The following is a 19,619-nucleotide window of genomic DNA, read 5'->3' as shown; positions in this document are numbered from 1 at the left end:
GAATTCCTCAATTAACTTGTTTTTGATCATCACAAATCCTTATTTCAGTTTTATATTTTTTGTATCACTACCCTCCTAATGCACAACATGGGTCAAAAATGACCCTTATGTATTTACTATGGAATTTGACAGAAACTACTGACATTTGTAAGTGTTTGTAGTCAAAAACATATTTACTGATCTTTTGAAAGACAACCAAAGATTAGGCCCTTGAATCTTGAATATGTCCAATACTATTTGCTTGCTAGCTGTTTACATATTCTAGTATAGATAGCTTTTATCAGCTAAGACAGTAAATACATGAATAACTGACAAATGTGCATATGAAAATATTCTTGAATGGATGAATATGGGTCATTTTTTACCCATGTTGTGCATTAGAAGGGGTTTGCTTAGCTTGTGCATCAAAGGGTTAACTTTTAAATTGACTGACTCACTCACTCATTGTCTAACTCACTCTCTCACTTTGGAGACTCATATTAGGGGTCGCCACAGTGGATCATTCCTTTTCTGCCCTGGACTGAGCATTCTCCTCGGTCACACCAACCACCTGCATGTCCACCCTCCCCTTTTTCTTTCAGACTCGCCTACCTAACTTTTGTCTCCAAAATACATGTATGTAAACACACACCCTTTCATGCTGTTCTTCAATGGTCAGGACTCTCCCAGGACCACTACAGAGTAGATGTTATTGGTATGTTGGGTGTAGGATCATTCTCTGCACTGCAGTTACAATGACATGGTGGTCAGAGACAGCAGCACTGCTGGACCAACCAAAAATATCCAGCCAACAGCGCCCCGTGTGCAGCGTTCTGGGACCACTGATGAAGGTCTAGAAGATGACCAACTCAAAGAACAGCAATAGATGAGCGATCGTCTCTGACTTTACATCTACAAGGTGAACGAATTAGGTAGGTCTAATAGAGTGGACAGTGAATGGACACGGTATTTATTTATTTTTTTTACCCTTTTTCTCCCACTTTCTACCCGTCAATCATCCTCTCACTAATGCTGGCCCCTGCTCCTGATTGGGGAGGACGAGGCTGCTCCACGCCCCCTCCGACACGTGCACAGCAATCGAACATCTTATCACCTACACTTGACGAGTGCAGTGCGGTACAGCGCTGTGTACGGAGAGCCACACCCTCTACCGCACTCCTTTCCCATCTCCGTGCAGGCGCCACCAACCAGCCAGCAGAGCTCGTAATCTAGTCGCACTAGTCGATACAATGTATTCGAGATCTCAGCTCTGGTGAACAGCGTGTGTTTTTACCGCTGCGCCACCTGAGCGGCGGACACAGTATTTAAAAACTCCAGTAGCGCTGCTGTGTCTGATCCACTCATACCAGCAAAACACACACTAACACACATTGCTGAGAATGATCTATTCAAACTCTATTTAGAATTAAGAAAAACACCACACAATAGTCTCAGTTTTTACTTTTTTTATTTCTCTTGGTCATCATTTTATCCAACCCAAAGACAATAATACACAGCATAAGTCTAAAATATTCCATTTAATAGATTACAATTTATTTTTCATTCCTCATGAATTATTTTCAGTCCAGCACTCACTCCTTAAACACATGGGACACTGTGATTCTGTTTAGCATGACAAATTTATTGGTGGTGGGGTGTACGGGACATTATAACCACCTCCTACTATCCATACACCCAGATGTGGATGGACAGTCGGAACCCTAAATTGGCCGGGAAGGAGTCTGATCATTTAGAGAAAAGTCCAAAACAACCGACAGCTTTACCAGTTTACAAACGGGATTCGGAAGCATGTGATACATAACGCGTTCAACATGGTTAAACAACTACATCCAGATGCATGTGTCCCCCAAAATCAACCACCAGGTCAAGAAAGCGACTCTCAATCAACATGGAGAGTCATTAGAACTTTTTTTCCAAAAAAGGTATATCTCAAGGAAGTGGGGTTTTTAAATCATCACATCGTCTCTTGCATTGACAGGAAGTTTACAGAAAGAGTAAAAATGACAATATTTACAATCTGCTTTCACATGCACCTCCAGAAGCAGAGTTGAAAGAAAAAAAATCACTGCAGCCAAAAAACTGTTTAACAGAGTGAAAGGTGCAGCAAGGCCACCCACTGCATCTGTAGCGCCAGCGATGCACAAATACACACACCTCATGAGCTGATTGAAAAAGATGTCAAATAAGAGTTTGACGAAAAAAAGGAGAAACTCTCTTCAGGGTTTCTGGTTGCACCCATATTTCTCAACATACGCCCTTTTAGAGATCCATCTTTCCTATTCCCTATCAAATTTAAATGATGTACATTGCAGGTTCACAGATCCAGGATTACACGCTCAGAACAATTCAATACAGGATCAATAAACTTGGCCCTCGTTTGAATAGCAAAATGCAGGAAGGCAAGTGCTGTCTTAGAAACAAGCATGAAGCAGAACAACCAAATCAGAAATAAATGTATTATTGATTGGTTTAGTTGAAGCTAACACTAAAACAGTAATGAGTGTGTGACCAGACTGAGCTAAGTTTGTTCTTTTCAGGACGGATGTGCCACCGAATCATTAAGACTCCAGAGGTTTTGACGGAAAACCACTAATAAAGTCAAAGGAATTCATTTCTAAGAATTAAAAGTGTAAGATCGATGGTGTGTGCAAAGATCCTAGTCCTGGATGGCTATTTTGTTTAGCAATATTTGCTTTTAGTAGTGCATCCCAAACCTCCAGCATTCTAACAGCCATATTCTTAATTAGCAAATGATAAGAAAACGAGAAGTGAACTAAATAAAAGTCACAGTTAACTCTTTACAAGTGTGTACAAGTACAGTTCCTAAGATTAGTCCCTAATCTCCACAGGATTTTAAATGGGAGTTTATTTGATTGGATCTTTTTGTTAACTTTTACATTATATACAATATACAGGCAGCAGATTATACATTTTATCAGAACAAATAATCAAACAGGGACGCTGTTCAACTAGACAATGATTCTATCAGATTACGGTGCAGTACTAGAAGAAACTTTCAGAACAGGGTCAATATTAAAAAAAGGGGGAAAAAACAGAGATGAAACAGATTATGTATTTTAAAAGCCCTCGATTTGTATAGATAAACTCAAAGTCTTACACCCCCCTCCAAAAAAAAAAAAAAAAGAGAGAGAGAAAAATCCCAGAACATAACTGCGAAGTAAGAAAGCAATCGTTCTTTTTACCTCATATACACAACATGTGCAGAACATCACACAAGATCGCACATTTGGTCACCAAAAGTCAAAAAACAAAACAAAATTAAACATATTCCAAAAAACTGTGTGTAGGTATAATATAACTGATAGGGTGAAGTGGGAGCAAGTCAGCTGGTGAGTTAGCTATTAATAAAATGTATGAACAAGATGGATGTTTTCAAGATGGCTTACCAGCTTGATATCATGGCTGTTGTGTTGCTAGTGTGAAAAAATACTTATGATGTATTTATGTCACATCTTTAAACAGCCATCTACAAGAACAGAAACAAACTCCAGGGCTTTTAACTACCGTCAACCACCTTCAGCACGTGCAACACCTGTCAAAAAGCCTTCTCAGAGTAACGAAAACCTAAATATTAAAAAGATTAAACATCTTCCGTTTTATAGAAAGTCTACTTGCCCTGTGCCTGCGCCATCTAGCAATCTCAAGATCTCCGAGGACTCCGTTCTACTGGTCATGGCAAAAAGGCACGATGCTTTAAATCAGGCAAAAGAAGTCTTCGTATAAGTCTCTGCTGAAAAAAGCATTTAGTAACTGCAGAAAACAAGACAAGAACCAAAAAATCCAAATCAGTGCATATGACTACATTCACTTTTACATACAGTGTATGTTCACATCTATGCTGAGCACTACATGTTTGTACCTGTCGACCATTGATTAGAAAATCCATTTCAGTGCTGGAATGTAATGATGTGAGCTTGTGTGGCGTCATGTTAAGAGCCATGTTGCTGGTAACAGCAGTGCCTGAGTTACGGGGGTTCGAACATATCAGTGCGCCCTTAGTGCCGGTCCAAAGCCAGGATAAATAAGACGGGTGCATCAGAAAGGGCGGTGGGCAAAAAACTCAAAAGCCAAATCAAAAACATAGACGAATGATTCACTGTGGCGCCCCCTAGTGTGAGAGGCCAAATGAAATCGATTAATGTAATAATCTAAACTGCTTTTCTAAGAATCCCACTGATATCTGACTATACCTTGTGCACTACCTTGTGCACTACCTTGTGCACTGCCTTGTGCACTGCCTTGGCCAATTTATAACCTTAAATCTCCAACAGTTCCTTAGCCAATACCTCATAAAAAACAATATATAACCCAAATATGCATTTTTGAACAAAATGTGTCTTATATAAAGTGTATGAAAGGACTGATCTTTTCCACCTGCTAAAGTCGACCCAATTCAACATCTTTCAATACCCAAAGGCATCCCTAATTAGAAATCCATCTTTCTTCATTAATTATTCAAATGTACATTTAGCAGGGTGGTCTTAACATGTGCTCAATGGTCTAGCATTTCTGACGTTTATTAAGAGTGCATCAGTCCACATGGACTTGTTAAAGCAGCAAAAAACACAGATGGTACAACTACATTGATTATATATGGAGTATCAATCATATAACTACAGGACACTGTAATAAACAATAAAATGCCACATTATACCTTTAAGCCCCATCTCTAACCATGTGACTCTCAGACTTCATATATAGAATTTATTAAAACTAACCTCAACCCATTAGCAGTTAATATTAAAATAAGAAAAGAAATGCGGATAAATCAAACAAGCGTTCCTATCAACAAGCTCTTCTGAGTGGTATTACATCATCAGATAGCAAGTGGGACAGGGCCTCTGTGTATGCCGAGCGAAGTACCGGTGTGCAAAAGTAAAGGTTATTTGCTAATTCCAAAGTAAAAAAAACAAAAACAAAAAAAGAACAAAGACAGAAAGTGGTGGGCTGAACCAGAGGAGAGGGGTGTTCATCATTGTCGTTGGAATTGTGGCCTGCATACCATCAATTCTTCAGATGTGTTTTAAGAAAATTCCACTGCTTCCCATGCAAGCCCAGGTCAGCGATGTGCAGTGATACCACAAGGGGGCCAATCTGGGACAAGAAAGGGCAATCTTTGCCGCAGTTCCCTAGGTGGGGGTTCTTTAAGATTGAGAAAACACAATCATTGCCAGGACTGAGGGGGAAAGTTGTTGACTTCGGCCATGTCTTGAACAGGAGAGCCTTTGTAGGTGTACGTCAGCTTGACGCGCATTCGCAACTGTTGCTGAAATTTAGAACAAGAAAGGCATTAAGTCAATGTCAGGAACATTTTCCAAAAACAACACGCCTAATGCCAGATAGACACTTTATAATAAAAGCCTTGAGGTAGAAAATCTGATTTTGAATTGCCATCAATGACTTATAACAGAAATTCTTGCAGTTACCATTTGCCTGGATACAACAGGATATAACAGGCTTTTAATGTGCCAGTAATCTGTTGCATTAAATATGTCTACTATGAGGAACTTCCATCAGCTCAACATTTAAAATATCCATGACCATAACATGCATAACTATAAAAAGTTTGATGTTTTGACTGCTGACCAATAATCAAGTGTCAGATCAGGTTATCCTAATGACCCAAACTGGCTTTGAGTTCCGTATATAGCATTTCTCTCTCTAGCAAAGTTCAATTCAAGGTAAGCAGCATTGCGTGTGGTTAGACTTTAACATAGTTCAACTGATTTGTCTGTACAGTGCAGGAGACTGTATAGCCATATATACTATACAGTACACATAACTTATCTGTGTTATTCTACAGGGCCCAACTTCACGTCTCATGTTTTATATCTACTCTGGACAGGTTTAGATGACTTAATTAACCTATAAAAGTCTTCATTAATGTCTGGCATCATAATACAAGTGTCGTAATAACAATAAAAATAACTAAACAACATTGGTGGTCTTACCTTTTGTGGGTTATGGACTCTGATGACTTGTGTAACAGTTCCCTGGTTATGTGCTGGAATTACATTACTGCTGGGGGAGAGAAGCTGCAGCTGGAAGGTCTAAACACACAAAATAAAACAGACTATTAAAAAAAGAGCTCATTTAGGCCCTGAATCTTAGACATGATTCAAAACACTGATGCATAGGGAACACATCTGTGCAACAGATTTTGTTGCTCAGTTTTGGAGTGCACATACTTTAGGTACAGTTATCACTGTATTTAATATCCTTAATATACTGCACTCATTATACCGTAACAGTGAAGACCTGATGTAACACTGCATAACAGACATATTTTAGAAACAATGTGTATGCATTTTGGTTGCAACAATAGACATACCTAACAGTGAGGGAGTGACCATTCGAAGCACTCATTTGGAACATTGTATGCCTGGGTTGCTTTCCCCAAAAGCATAATGATTAAAAACCAATGGGAGAATTAAGGGCAGCAGTGTATGTACAATATAGAGGTATACAATTTGGCAGATTTGGGACACCCAGCTTCCCGGCAGAATTTGTAGAGGGAAAAAAAGCTGAATTCAAACAAGATTGTGTAACATTTTTGATGGCCCAAAACTCCTTTTAATCTGTATGTGTACAATTACTAAAGCATAAGAGTACATATACTCTCACAGGCCAATGTACTAGAAACACCATACTAATACTGTAAATGGTTCTACCTTTTTTTCCCCAGAACAGCTTTAATTCTGTGTGGCATAAATGCAAAACATTATTTTGATTAGATGTTCTAATATGATGACATGATTGCATCACTTAATTGCTGCAGATTTGTAGTCTTTTCACTCCAACTCTAGGCTGGTAAAGGAATGTTCTTACAGCTTTTACCATTTAACAGGTATTATATTATTAACATGACATGACAAAATCTGGAGTCTACCCCTCCTGTGTGTGTTATTCATTTTTTGAATAACTAACAACAGATTGTTTTTATGACAAAACCAACTTAAATCGATGCACTTTTTGAGAGCAATACCTGTTTGCTACATGCATCTTGCAAAATCCAGATAACTGCAGTGCTGCTTTACTTTTAATTATACTGGTGGTTTTTTAATTGATATTTATGTTGTAGCTGTTCAAGGGTCTAAAAATCACTCAATATCACCAGCATCACGATGTGAAGATTTTTTAGCCCTGACCTGCCCTCTAGTGGATTCAGCTTTCAGACTGAAATTCCAACCAACACTGGCAACAGATTTCTGTTGTATTTTAGTATTCAAATTTAATTTTATGTAAGAAGCCAAACCTTTGGTACAGCAGCCTGAAATACAAAGTCAGTCATGTCTGCCTCAGCGCTGTTGGAGGCATTGATGGTAATCACTGAAATGTTGGGATTCGGGTTGGACCTCTCAAACGTGAACTCGATTTTCAAGCCGTTCTTGCTGTATGCAGTCATCGGAGGAATAGCTGAAATTGAAGAAATACAGTTATTAAAATAGTAAACACTTCTGCCATTTTCACGTAAAAAAATGGTAGCTTAACACTTTCGCTGAGTGTTCACCTGCAGCATTGGAGTCATTAAAGAGAGGCTGTGAAGACAGGCCATCCAGGAGGAACGGGGGCTGGGACACAGGCACAGAAGGGGCAGGGGCTGGATCACCTATAATGTGAAGGAATACACTTGAGTGGGTGAGAATTAAAAGAGCTGGGTGAGCAGAGCTTACTATAAAGTGATCAAACATAAAACACAGGAGAGGCAGAAAAAAGGGGTGCTAGATACATAAGTAGGTTTAGTGAAGTGTGGCCTTACCTGAAATTGAGAGATCCCCCAGGAGGTCAAGTAGCTCTCCACCAGCTGATGCTGGCTTAGTAGGTAGAGTCGTTTGGATCACTGGGATATCATTACCTCCAAGCAAGTCTAACAAATCATTTGCCTAAAAAATAAACACAATAAGGTGAACTGAAATAAAATACTACATATTACACATTGGTTCAGTAATAGCATTGCAGGGACTGGGGATGCTGCCTAGAAGAATGGGTCCTGGGATTGAACTACACCTCTATTCAAGGTGAGAAATTTGACATTTATCTATGGGTATCCTTGGGTACTCCTCTTACCTTCCAAAAACACACAAAGAGAGGACTGAATACTTACTCTATGCTGCCATAGGTATGAGTGAGTTGGTGTGTGTAGCTCACAGCTCAGAGTTCATTGTGTTTCTAGCATCAATTTCACTTACACAAGTTATTAATGATGAAAAAATTTTATTATAACACCCATGGCATGTGACCACCAGACCATGAGTTTGGTAAACCTTCCATTTATAAACTATAGGCACTAATATGGACTAAAGCAGCATCAACAAAAATGCTATCCCCAAGACTTTGGGGTCAGCGCTCGCTCGAGACGTGCAGTGGTAAATTACATACATACAGGTCTACAAACAAACGTTATTGGCTACGTCTAAAGAGGGGGTCCCCGAGATGCATCACTGCCTGACATACACTGCCTCCGGCATTTGCGCAGTCCACCAATCCCTTCTATTTCATCCACACTTTGATGGATTTGTGCGTGAGGTCGACTTCACGGACACAAAGCCATGCCCCGATCTCTGTGCTCCTCCTCTTTCTGTATATGCTCTTTAGGCAACCAAGGTCCTTACACAGCACTGATAACCCCACCCCTTAATCTGGTCTTTCCTGCCTAACAGACTGGAGGCCAATTATGTCTGCTGCAGGCTTTAGCCAACTGTGCCTGCTAGAGGGCACCCAGACGACAGCTGAGATTTTAACCCGGGAGCTCAGAATGTCAGCACTGGTGTGCTAGCGGATCATCCTGCAGCTCCACCTGGGCACCCTCTAACCAACACTTTTATAGCATTCCAATTGCTGCAACAGCCCTAGATTTTCTAGAGCATGCGTCAGATATGAACGTACACTTTAAGCACAGTTAGTTAGTCTCTCAGCATTTATCTCTGGCAGCTCACCTGATTTGTTTGAGCGATGCTTGGTGGGTGTTTTGTGTCCAGTCCAGGGGTTTCTGTTTCTCCATTAGTCTGTACAATTTCTGTTGGACCGTTAGTGGCAGTTTTTTCCATAATGGGCATTCGCTCTAATAATGCAGGCCTTAGAAATGAAATAGAAAGTCAAATGTCAAAACAGTGTTAAACATCTGATGTCCAATTTCTGCAGTGACTGTCTATAAATGTATATATTTTAAACAAACATTTTTAAATAAATAAACAATACTTAAAAGCACAAACACTATATGGACACAATTATAGGGGCACACTTTTTAACTTTTAATTCATGTGTTTCAGCCACAACAATTGCTAACGGCTGTAATGAATCAATCATACAATGGAAATTACATGCTTTATATGTCTTTTAACTTTTCAGTAACAGTTCACAGAAGGCCCTGTTACAACATGACTCCAGACATGAAACTCCACAGCCCTGACCTGGACAGCTTTGGAATGAACTGGAGCATCAATTGAGGCTTTTCTGACCCATATCAGTACGTACCCAGCCTACAAAGGCTTTTTAAATAAATAGACAGATAGATAGACAGATAAAACAAATAATAATAATACAAATAATAGTACAGATACAGAACTGGACATATACAATAATAAAGTCCTTCAAGTTACCTGTACTTTACTGTAGCAATTCAACACCACAAGTGAGGTTGAATAAATAAATTATAATAAATGATTAAAATAAGCCATTAAGAAGTCTAAGCACTCAAACAGGATGATCTGAAAATACACTGTCCATGTGATCGTCAGGAGTCTGGAATTGACAGGATGAATAGTGTGTATGTAATACTTTCATGCATCCGACAGCTATCTAGCTAAACTGCTTACAACAAAAAGATGCCTTTAAAGAGGGTTTGTGAAGCAGTCTCTTAACCTTGCTATGCCAATGTTATCGGCTGGCCGGCTGGCTACACAGACATGATTGGAAATGTCTAAGTGGGAGGACTGCCAAAGACCTGTGACTGATTTGTGCCCTGTCAGGGGTATTTCTGCCTTACACCCAGTTTTTCCAGGTGGAACTGAAATCACTGTGACTTTAACCAGGATAAAGCAATTAAAAATGAAAATAACAAGAGTTTAATGTAATGCAATGTAAGGGAAAATAAATAATTCACTGAAATCCAATAATACTGTACAGAAATTACCAGCAAAATAAAAACAAAAGCTTTTGTAACAATTAGTATGTGCACAAAAAAGAAATCATAAGGCTGTTGTCAGAATTTATGAACTCATCAGCTGTAGTTTTCAGTCGATGGATCACTCATTCTTATCATCATCCAACAGAAAATATAAAAATGACAACACATGGGGTCTTGAAATAAATATCAAACAAATAAAGGAACAAACAAATAAAAATCAGCATTGATCTTTAGCAGGGTAGTAGAAGAAATAAATATTAAGAAAGAGACAGCTTTGAAATGAACTGGAACATCAATTAAGGCTTTTCTGACCAATATCAGAACATACCCAGCCACACAAAGTCTTTTTAGATAGATAGATAGATAGATAGATTAGATAGATAGATAGATAGATAGATAGATAGATAGATAGATAGATAGATAGACAGACAGACAGAGACAGACAGACATACAGATAGATAGACAGATAGACAGACAGACAGACAGATAGATAGACAGATAGACAGATAGACATATAGATAGATAGATAGATAGATAGATAGATAGATAGATAGATAGATAGACAGATAGACAGATAGACATATAGACAGATAGATAGATAGATAGATAGATAGATAGATAGATAGATAGATAGAGACAGATAGATAGATAGATAGATAGAGACAGATAGATAGATAGACATATAGACAGATAGATAGATAGATAGATAGATAGATAGATAGATAGATAGATAGATAGATAGAGACAGATAGATAGATAGATAGATAGATAGATAGATAGATAGACAGATAGACAGATAGACAGATAGATAGATGATAGATAGATAGATAGATAGATAGATAGATAGATAGATAGATAGATAGATAGATAGATAGATAGATAGATAGAGACAGATAGATAGATAGAGACAGATAGATAGATAGATAGATAGATAGATAGATAGATAGATAGATAGATAGATAGATAGATAGAGACAGATAGATAGATAGATAGATAGATAGATAGATAGATAGATAGATAGATAGATAGATAGATAGATAGATAGATAGATAGATAGATAGAGACAGATAGATAGATAGATAGATAGATAGATAGAGACAGATAGATAGATAGAGACAGACAGACAGACAGACAGATAGATAGAGACAGATAGATAGATAGATAGATAGATAGATAGATAGATAGATAGATAGATAGAGACAGACAGACAGACAGATAGATACAGACAGATAGATAGACATATAGATAGATAGATAGATAGATAGATAGATAGATAGATAGATAGATAGATAGATAGATAGATAGATTAGATAGATAATTATAAAGTCCTTCAAGGTACCTGTATTTAACATGTATTGGATAGCTGTAGCAAACCAACACCACAAGTGAGGTTAAATAAATGAATGAATGAATAAAAAAGTGCATGTGCAGGGAGATTCAGCTTTAATTGGATGAATGTGCAAGAATATGCAGTTACAAGTATACAGTTAAAAATTTTAGACTGAATGAACACAAATTCCCACAAACATACTTTAAATTCTTGTAAGAAGCCTTTTCAGAAGAGAGCATGCTGTTATAGCTCTAATTTTATACCATTTGTTTTTGAAATCGGATGTCCAACAAGCTCATGTCAGGTGTCCGATTACTTTTGGCAATATAGTGTGTGTTATTTCTGGCAGCTACCGATTTGGATCAAGGTTTGCAACTAGGGCTGTCGCGCTAACCGCAATTTTGAAATATCGCGGTATAGACCAGCCAACCGCAGGGCATGCTGGACAACCGCAACACCGCGATATTCACGTTTTTTCTTTCTTTCTTCTCCTTTTTTTTATTGTTGCAGGTCCATCTTGTTTTATACGCTTACATTCGTGCGTAATAAATGTTAAATAAATTCATAATGAAAATGAGCTAGGAGCGACATTTTCCCGCAACCTGTTCTCATGCGTTGCTGCTGAGTGTCAGGCTTTGTGTTTTAAAATGTAAACAATCGCAACATGAATTATAGGCAAGTTTATTAATGATTAAATTGAGTTCACACTCAATAAATACTTGTAATTTAGACTATATTTAAACAGCCTTGGCGAACTAAAACACTTAATGATGGTTAATATGGCATTGCAGCCTGCAACTATTCTCTTGCTGGCTTGCTGGAATGATTTAAATGCATTTTTTCGTTGAATAAAAATTTATTGAAACGAATAATAACTTGAAATGTAGTATATATTGTTATGTTAATTATATCTACTAAATAGATGGTTAATAGTGGCACGATAACCAGGCTAGACTTTCTCTGATCTCTAAAGTCGCATGCAGGTTCAGTACATCTACAGTGTATTAATGCAACGAGCACCATCAGAGAGAGTTTTAGTACCGAGGGGAACATCGCTACCCCACTCAGATCCTCTCTAAAACACATCAGGTGAACATGTTGGTTCGTCGAGCGCGCATGATAACGCAGGTTTAAACTCTTACAGACTTTATTCTTTATTCTATTTTTTTACCATATTTTGATTAGATGTGCATTTAAAATATTTAGCCTAAACACTTTTTTTTTTGTTTCACAGTGTATATCTAACCTAGGCTAGAAGCTAATTTAAACCTTTTTTTAATAGAGAAAAGCCTAAACTGTTTTAGCCTAAACACGCATTTCATTGGTCTTAAAGCTGTCTCATCTTTGTCATTATAAAGCAATAATATATCGAATCATAGCCTAACAATAAAGCTTGTTTATATAGCTCTAAAATCCAGATCAATTAAGTAATTTTCAAAAACAACAAAAAAATGGCGATATAACCGCATACCACGATATTGACACAGGCTGAATACCGCAAGGGGAAATTCTGTCACCGCGACAGCCCTATTTGCAACAAAACCTGTCTTTATCATACATCTGATCAGATGCCACCTACTTGTGTGGCCAATAAGAGTAGAGCTACCGAGTTCTTACCTCATGTGATCATATTTCTTGAAAAGAGCATTGTACTCCACAGCTCTCTGCTGCAACTCCACATCTATGCTGCTGCCATATATCGATACCACTTTCTTTATTCGGCTGGGGGTAAAAGGAAAATTGGGGCTTTGTAAAATTCGCAAACAGTTTTAAATGTAATTTGCCTGAGCAGAACTCAATCACTTTTACTGTGTTTGACAGGTTTGCTTACTTCACGCCGCTGAATCGAGTAGACAGCTTCATTATAGCAGTCAGAGAATAACCTCTGGTCACAGGAGCGGACAGGTTTGAGATGAGGAGACCTTCCAAAACATCCAAGACCTCATCTTCTGTAACCTGTGGGCAAATATATTTAGATCAACACATTTACATTCAGTCTAAATGTACACTAATACATCCTAAATGTTTACTAATACACTGTAAATGAGGATTTTTTGGTAAAAATGCCTGTTTAAAAAAAAAACGAAAAAAAAAAAAAAAAAAAACAACATACTAAACTTGATAATTTCTTTACCCAGTTGAATACCTTTATATTGGAGTTTGATTACATGGCCAAAAACGATGGTGTATTTTTTCCTTGTTCAATCTTCATCCAAATATAAAATTTTTAAATAATTTATAGATTTTAAAGACAGGTTTTAAAGATAAGTTCTATATCATTCAAAGCATATAAATCAAATGCTTCTATTTCAATGCTGAATATGTATATATTCTGATCACTGGGGAGTCACTACAGTCACTGGGTAGCCAAGGGTCAGTGGTAGCCTAGTGAGTAGAGCTTTGGGCTTTCAATTGAAAGGGTGAAAGTTCGAATCCCAGCTCAGTCATGCAGCCACCTTAATCCTGTCTACTCCGGGGCACTGTCCAATGGCTGACCTTGCGCTCTGACCCCGCACTCTGACCCCAAGCAAGCTGGTATATGCAAGAAAGAATTTCATTGTAATGTACATCTGTATATGTACAGTGTATCACAAAAGTGAGTACACCCCTCACATTTCTGCAAATATTTCATTATATCTTTTCATGGGACAACACTATAGACATGAAACTTGGATATAACTTAGAGTAGTCAGTGTACAACTTGTATAGCAGTGTAGATTTACTGTCTTCTGAAAATAACTCAACACACAGCCATTAATGTCTTAATAGCTGGCAACATAAGTGAGTACACCCCACAGTGAACATATCCAAATTGTACCCAAATGTGTCGTTGTCCCTCCCTGGTGTCATGTGTCAAGGTCCCAGGTGTAAATGGGGAGCGGGGCTGTTAAATTTAGTGTTTTGGGTACAATTCTCTCATATTGGCCACTGGATATTCAACATGGCACCTCATGGCAAAGAACTCTCTGAGGATGTGAGAAATAGAATTGTTGCTCTCCACAAAGATGGCCTGGGCTATAAGAAGATTGCTAACACCCTGAAACTGAGCTACAGCATGGTGGCCAAGGTCATACAGCGGTTTTCCAGGACAGGTTCCACTCGGAACAGGCTTCGCCAGGGTCGACCAAAGAAGTTGAGTCCACGTGTTCGGCGTCATATCCAGAGGTTGGCTTTAAAAAATAGACACATGAGTGCTGCAAGCATTGCTGCAGAGGTTGAAGACGTGGGAGGTCAGCCTGTCAGTGCTCAGACCATACGCCGCACACTGCATCAACTCGGTCTGCATGGTCTTCATCCCAGAAGGAAGCTGACGCACAAGAAAGCCCGCAAACAGTTTGCTGAAGACAAGCAGTCCAAGAACATGGATTACTGGAATGCCCTGTGGTCTGACGAGACCAAGATAAACTTGTTTGGCTCAGATGGTGTCCAGCATGTGTGGCGGCGCCCTGGTGAGAAGTACCAAGACAACTGTATCTTGCCTACAGTCAAGCATGGTGGTGGTAGCATCATGGTCTTGGGCTGCATGAGTGTTGCTGGCACTGGGGAGCTGCAGTTCATTGAGGGAAACATGAATTCCAACATGTACTGTGACATTCTGAAACAGAGCATGATCCCCTCCCTTCGAAAACTGGGCCTCAGGGCAGTTTTCCAACAGGATAACGACCCCAAACACAACCTCCAAGATGACAACTGCCTTGCTGAGGAAGCTGAAGGTAAAGGTGATGGACTAAACCCAATTGAGCACCTGTGGCGCATCCTCAAGTGGAAGGTGGAGGAGTTCAAGGTGTCTAACATCCACCAGCTCCGTGATGTCATCATGGAGGAGTGGAAGAGGATTCCAGTAGCAACCTGTGCAGCTCTGGTGAATTCCATGCCCAGGAGGGTTAAGGCAGTGATAATAATGGTGGTCACACAAAATATTGACACTTTAGGCACAATTTGGACATGTTCACTGTGGGGTGTACTCACTTATGTTGCCAGCCATTTAGACATTAATGGCTGTGTGTTGAGTTATTTTCAGAAGACAGTAAATCTACACTGCTATACAAGCTGTACACTGACTACTCTAAGTTATATCCAAGTTTCATGTCTACAGTGTTGTCCCATGAAAAGATATAATGAAATATTTGCAGAAATGTGAGGGGTGTACTCACTTTTGTGATACACTGTATATATGACAAATAAAAGTATTCTATTTAAATAACTCAGTTGCATTGTTAGCTTGTAAATGAGCCAGCTGTATGTACCTGCGTTTACATTTGGCTTACTTGGAAAACCAGTTGATTTGTTGCTCTTTAAGACTTTCTTGAAATTAAATTAAGTTCTCAGGGACAAAATTAAAGGCGTGTGTGTTTTGTGTAAGTAGTACTGACAGAACTGACTGCAAAACTGGTGCAAGTGGTTTAATGATATGCTTTGGCCACTGAATGTTTATACTGTAGATATCTATTAAATATACAGAGATCAGAGAGTAATACAATTGTTTAGCATGAGACCATTACACTGGGGAAGGGGGCAATCAAAGTGCACATCTCTTAATATGTGGTGCTGAGTGGGCGGCATAAAACTTTTGCCACAGTTAACAGATGCGATGTCAATGCAGGGATCTTACCACAAACAGCAAAACTGCACAACAGGTAAATGTACACAAGCGTTGCATGTAAATGTAACAACTTTACACCGAGCATATGAGCAATTGATGCAAATTAGTGAAATTAATCTTAGCAATGCTCAATAGTTTTGCTTTTGCTAATAATAACAACCAATGCTGTTGTCAGATTGTATGAACTCATCAGCTGTAGTTTTCAGTCGATGGATCACTCATTTTTATCATCATCCAACAGCAATAAGTAAACAAGCAAAACAAGAACAATCAAATCAAAACGACATTTGAGAGCAGGAGGAAAGTGTTTTACATCGTTGAAAATTGTACCATGACATTTTAGATGTTTGTTATATACTACCATTGTAATAACATTTTACACATGACAAGAAATAGTAATTTATGCTTGTATTTTGTGGTCTGACTTATATACAGTGGTACCTCTAGATACGAGCTGTTCCACATACGAGCTTTTCGAGATCCGAGCCGAGGCTCGGACAAAATTTCTGCTCTAGATACGAGCCCAGATCCAAGATACGATCTTCGGGGACGCTACCGCTAGTTTGCGCGTCGGCGCAAGGGAGCCGTTTCAAAGGGATTTCCCAACTACTACTACTACTACAGTACTCGCTCCCACAATCCTTGCTCCCACAATCCTCTAGCATCCCCTCATCCCGTTCTTCTCATGGGTCCCAAGAAAGTAAGTGCAAGTGACAATGGCGAGAAGAAGAAGAGGATGATGTCAATCCTCAGCCGCTCTCCGTTAGCCGCGCTCATCTGTCGCCAAGGTAAGATTACAGTACCGTATTTTATACATTTTTCTCACTGTTTTTTATACATTTTTCTTTTATTTATTTTGTTATGTTTTATATGTTTATACATGTGTTTTACTTAATTAAAAACGTGTATTGTTTCATAATTTACCATATTTTGGGGACTTGTCAGAGGGCTGGAACGGATTAATTCTATTTCCTTTATTTTAAATGGGGAAAATTAGTTCGAGATACGAGCTGCTCTACTTACGAGCTCGGCTCTGGAACGAATTAAACTCGTATCTAGAGGTACCACTGTATGTGCTTTCAGTATTATATCAGTGAGAAATCTGAGAATTGTTTTTGTATTATTTTGATTGAGGAACTTTTATTGTTCCAGGCATATGTAAGTCTTTGTCTTTCTTTGTTATATTCAGGGCATTCAGGCAGGTTGTGTTGTACAGTAATGTCTGGCAGTGGGTCAGACTGGTGTGGCCGATTTCACATCTTGTGTGTATTATTTGATCAGTGGGTTTTCCAGAGTGCATTTATGGCTTTTCCTGATATTGGGATGTTTCTCATATAGTTTTTTATCTGTTTGTGTGTTCTAGTGTGGTATCTGGTATTGGGTTTATTTGTATGGCTTTTATATGTCGTTTCATTCATATTCCAAGGGATTGCATTATGTTTGGTTTGCTTTGGTATTAGATGTAATATTTACTTGAATAGGCTCCTCCTCCTCACACTGGCCTGAGACTAGCAGATCTCCGTACTCTCCTATGCACCAGGATGCCACCTGCACCAAAGGTTGCTGTGGGAAGGTCAGAAGAAACATTTTAATTCTAAATAATCCTGCAAAACACCCAGGTTACATCTCACCTATTTTATATGACCGTATCTAAATAACCAACGCCACCATAACATGGAAAAGTCCTGTGGGTTTACCTGTGAAATATCATCCAGCAGGGCTTTGTACAGTCTTTGCACAGTATAAGCATGCATCTCCACACTGTTTGTGATGAGCTGAATCAGGTTCGGGACAGAGTCATCTCTGACGTAGCTCCCTGCCTATAACATGCAGAAAGCATATTTATAAAACCCAGTAGATGAAAAATACATTAATGTACAAGTCTATGGGTGTATATAAAGCGGGACAAAAGGAGTATCAATGCCTTTGAACTTCGGTGCTTTTAAGAGTAGGACGGCAAAAAAAGACAAACAAAGCCCAGACAACTGAACTAAAGCTCTATTTTGGACAAATTATGTGAATAATTAATTTAATAAAAGGACAATTATGCTTGGAAGAGCTGAAGGTAAAAGAGAAAAAGAGGACTGCACACAACAAGAGGAACAGATACAATTAGAGAAACAATAAATCAGAATCAGAATCAGAGGAACAGATACAATTAGAGAAACAATAAATATGCCATTAAGAAGCCTAAACACTAAACAGGATGATCTGGAGAAACACTGCCTATGTGGTCGCCAGGAGTCAGGAATTGACATGATAAACTGTGTGTATGTAATAATACCATGCATCCGACAGCTATCCGGCTAGACTGCTTAAGCACTGCTTACAACAAAAAGATGCCCTTAAAGAGGGTTTGTGCAGCAGTCTCTTAACCTTGCTATGCCAATGTTATCGGCTGGCCAGGCGTCAACAAAGACATGACTGGATATGTCTGAGTGGGAGGTTGGCCAAAGACCTGACTGATTTGTGCCCTGTTGGGGGTATTAATGCCTTATGACCAGTTTTTCCTGGTTGAACCAAAATCACTGCGACTCGAACCAGGATAAAGCAGTTGTTAACAGTGAAATTAAAATGACGAGAGTTTAATGTAATGCAATGTAAGGGAAAACAAACGATTCATTGAAATCCAATAATACTGTACAGAAAAGCAAAATGTCCAAAAAATGCTTCGGAGCAATCAGTATGTGCACAAAAAAGAAATCATAAGGCTGTTGTCAGAATTTATGAACTCATCAGCTGTAGTTTTCAGTCGATGGATCACTCATTCTTATCATCATCCAACAGAAAATATGAAAATGACTTAATGGGGTCTTGAAATAAATATCAAACTAATAAAAGAATAAACAAACAAAAATCAGCATTGATCTTTAGCAGGGTAGTAGAAGTAATTAAGTAAGTAAATAAATATTAAGGGGTCGTTCAGGTGGTGCAGCGGTAAAAACACACGCTAGGACACCAGAGCTGGGATCTCGAATACATCGTATCGAGTCTCGGCTCTGCCTGCCGGCTGGGCTGAGCAGCCATATAAGCAACGATTGGCCTGTTGTTCATATAGGGGTGGGATATTGAGCTGGATAGGGACTCTCTCATGACTGATGCAACTACGACCTCTGCTGGCTGATTGATGGCACCTGCACAGAGACGGGGAGAGAGTGCGGATCAGGGTGTGTCCCTCCGTACACAGGGCTGGTCCGCAGCTGATCTCGTCTGGTGTAAGTGACAAAATGCATACGGCTGCTGCCCACGTGTCAGAGGGGGCGTGGGTTAGCATAAAGAAAAATATATCAAAAAAAAGAAATATTAAGAGAGATTTACCGTTGTTAACACCCTCATAATGGTGTCTATGTGCCATCTTTTAGAAGGTGCATATCTGGGAAAGAAGAAAAGGGTTCAGACTTAATACAGCAAAGCATCTTAATAGAGGAACAAAAATGCTCTACATTCCTTTAATGTTGCAGGTCATGCTGTCAGAAATGAATGCGTCAACAGAATCATGCTCTGACGATGGATCACTCATTGTCTCATCACCCAGCACT

At 38.9% G+C, this 19,619-nt stretch overlaps 1 protein-coding gene and 1 non-coding gene across 2 annotated transcripts in view; both read right to left on the bottom strand.

Annotated features, from left to right (window-relative positions):
* Positions 1-1,430: 1,430 nt before the first annotated feature.
* ap1g1 (adaptor related protein complex 1 subunit gamma 1) overlaps positions 1,431-19,619 on the bottom strand; it is a 34,733-nt gene continuing 16,544 nt past the window's right edge. Inside the window, exons 13-23 of the mRNA XM_063012416.1 lie at positions 19,399-19,453; positions 17,778-17,900; positions 17,554-17,643; positions 13,309-13,433; positions 13,095-13,199; positions 8,958-9,096; positions 7,781-7,904; positions 7,532-7,630; positions 7,277-7,437; positions 5,973-6,071; positions 1,431-5,287 (exon numbers count right to left, since the gene is read on the bottom strand). Of these exons, the coding sequence (XP_062868486.1) occupies positions 5,186-5,287; positions 5,973-6,071; positions 7,277-7,437; positions 7,532-7,630; positions 7,781-7,904; positions 8,958-9,096; positions 13,095-13,199; positions 13,309-13,433; positions 17,554-17,643; positions 17,778-17,900; positions 19,399-19,453 (1,222 nt within the window). The 3' untranslated portion in view covers positions 1,431-5,185. The remainder of the gene's footprint in view (positions 5,288-5,972; positions 6,072-7,276; positions 7,438-7,531; positions 7,631-7,780; positions 7,905-8,957; positions 9,097-13,094; positions 13,200-13,308; positions 13,434-17,553; positions 17,644-17,777; positions 17,901-19,398; positions 19,454-19,619) is intronic.
* Positions 16,243-16,324, bottom strand: LOC134331981 (small nucleolar RNA SNORD71). The gene has a single exon (XR_010015207.1). It is a non-coding gene; the product is annotated as a small nucleolar RNA SNORD71 (small nucleolar RNA).

This window comes from Trichomycterus rosablanca, chromosome 17, assembly GCF_030014385.1.
Source record: "Trichomycterus rosablanca isolate fTriRos1 chromosome 17, fTriRos1.hap1, whole genome shotgun sequence".
NCBI classification, from domain to species: domain Eukaryota; kingdom Metazoa; phylum Chordata; class Actinopteri; order Siluriformes; family Trichomycteridae; genus Trichomycterus; species Trichomycterus rosablanca.
This window is presented reverse-complemented; position numbering and strand designations above follow the sequence as displayed.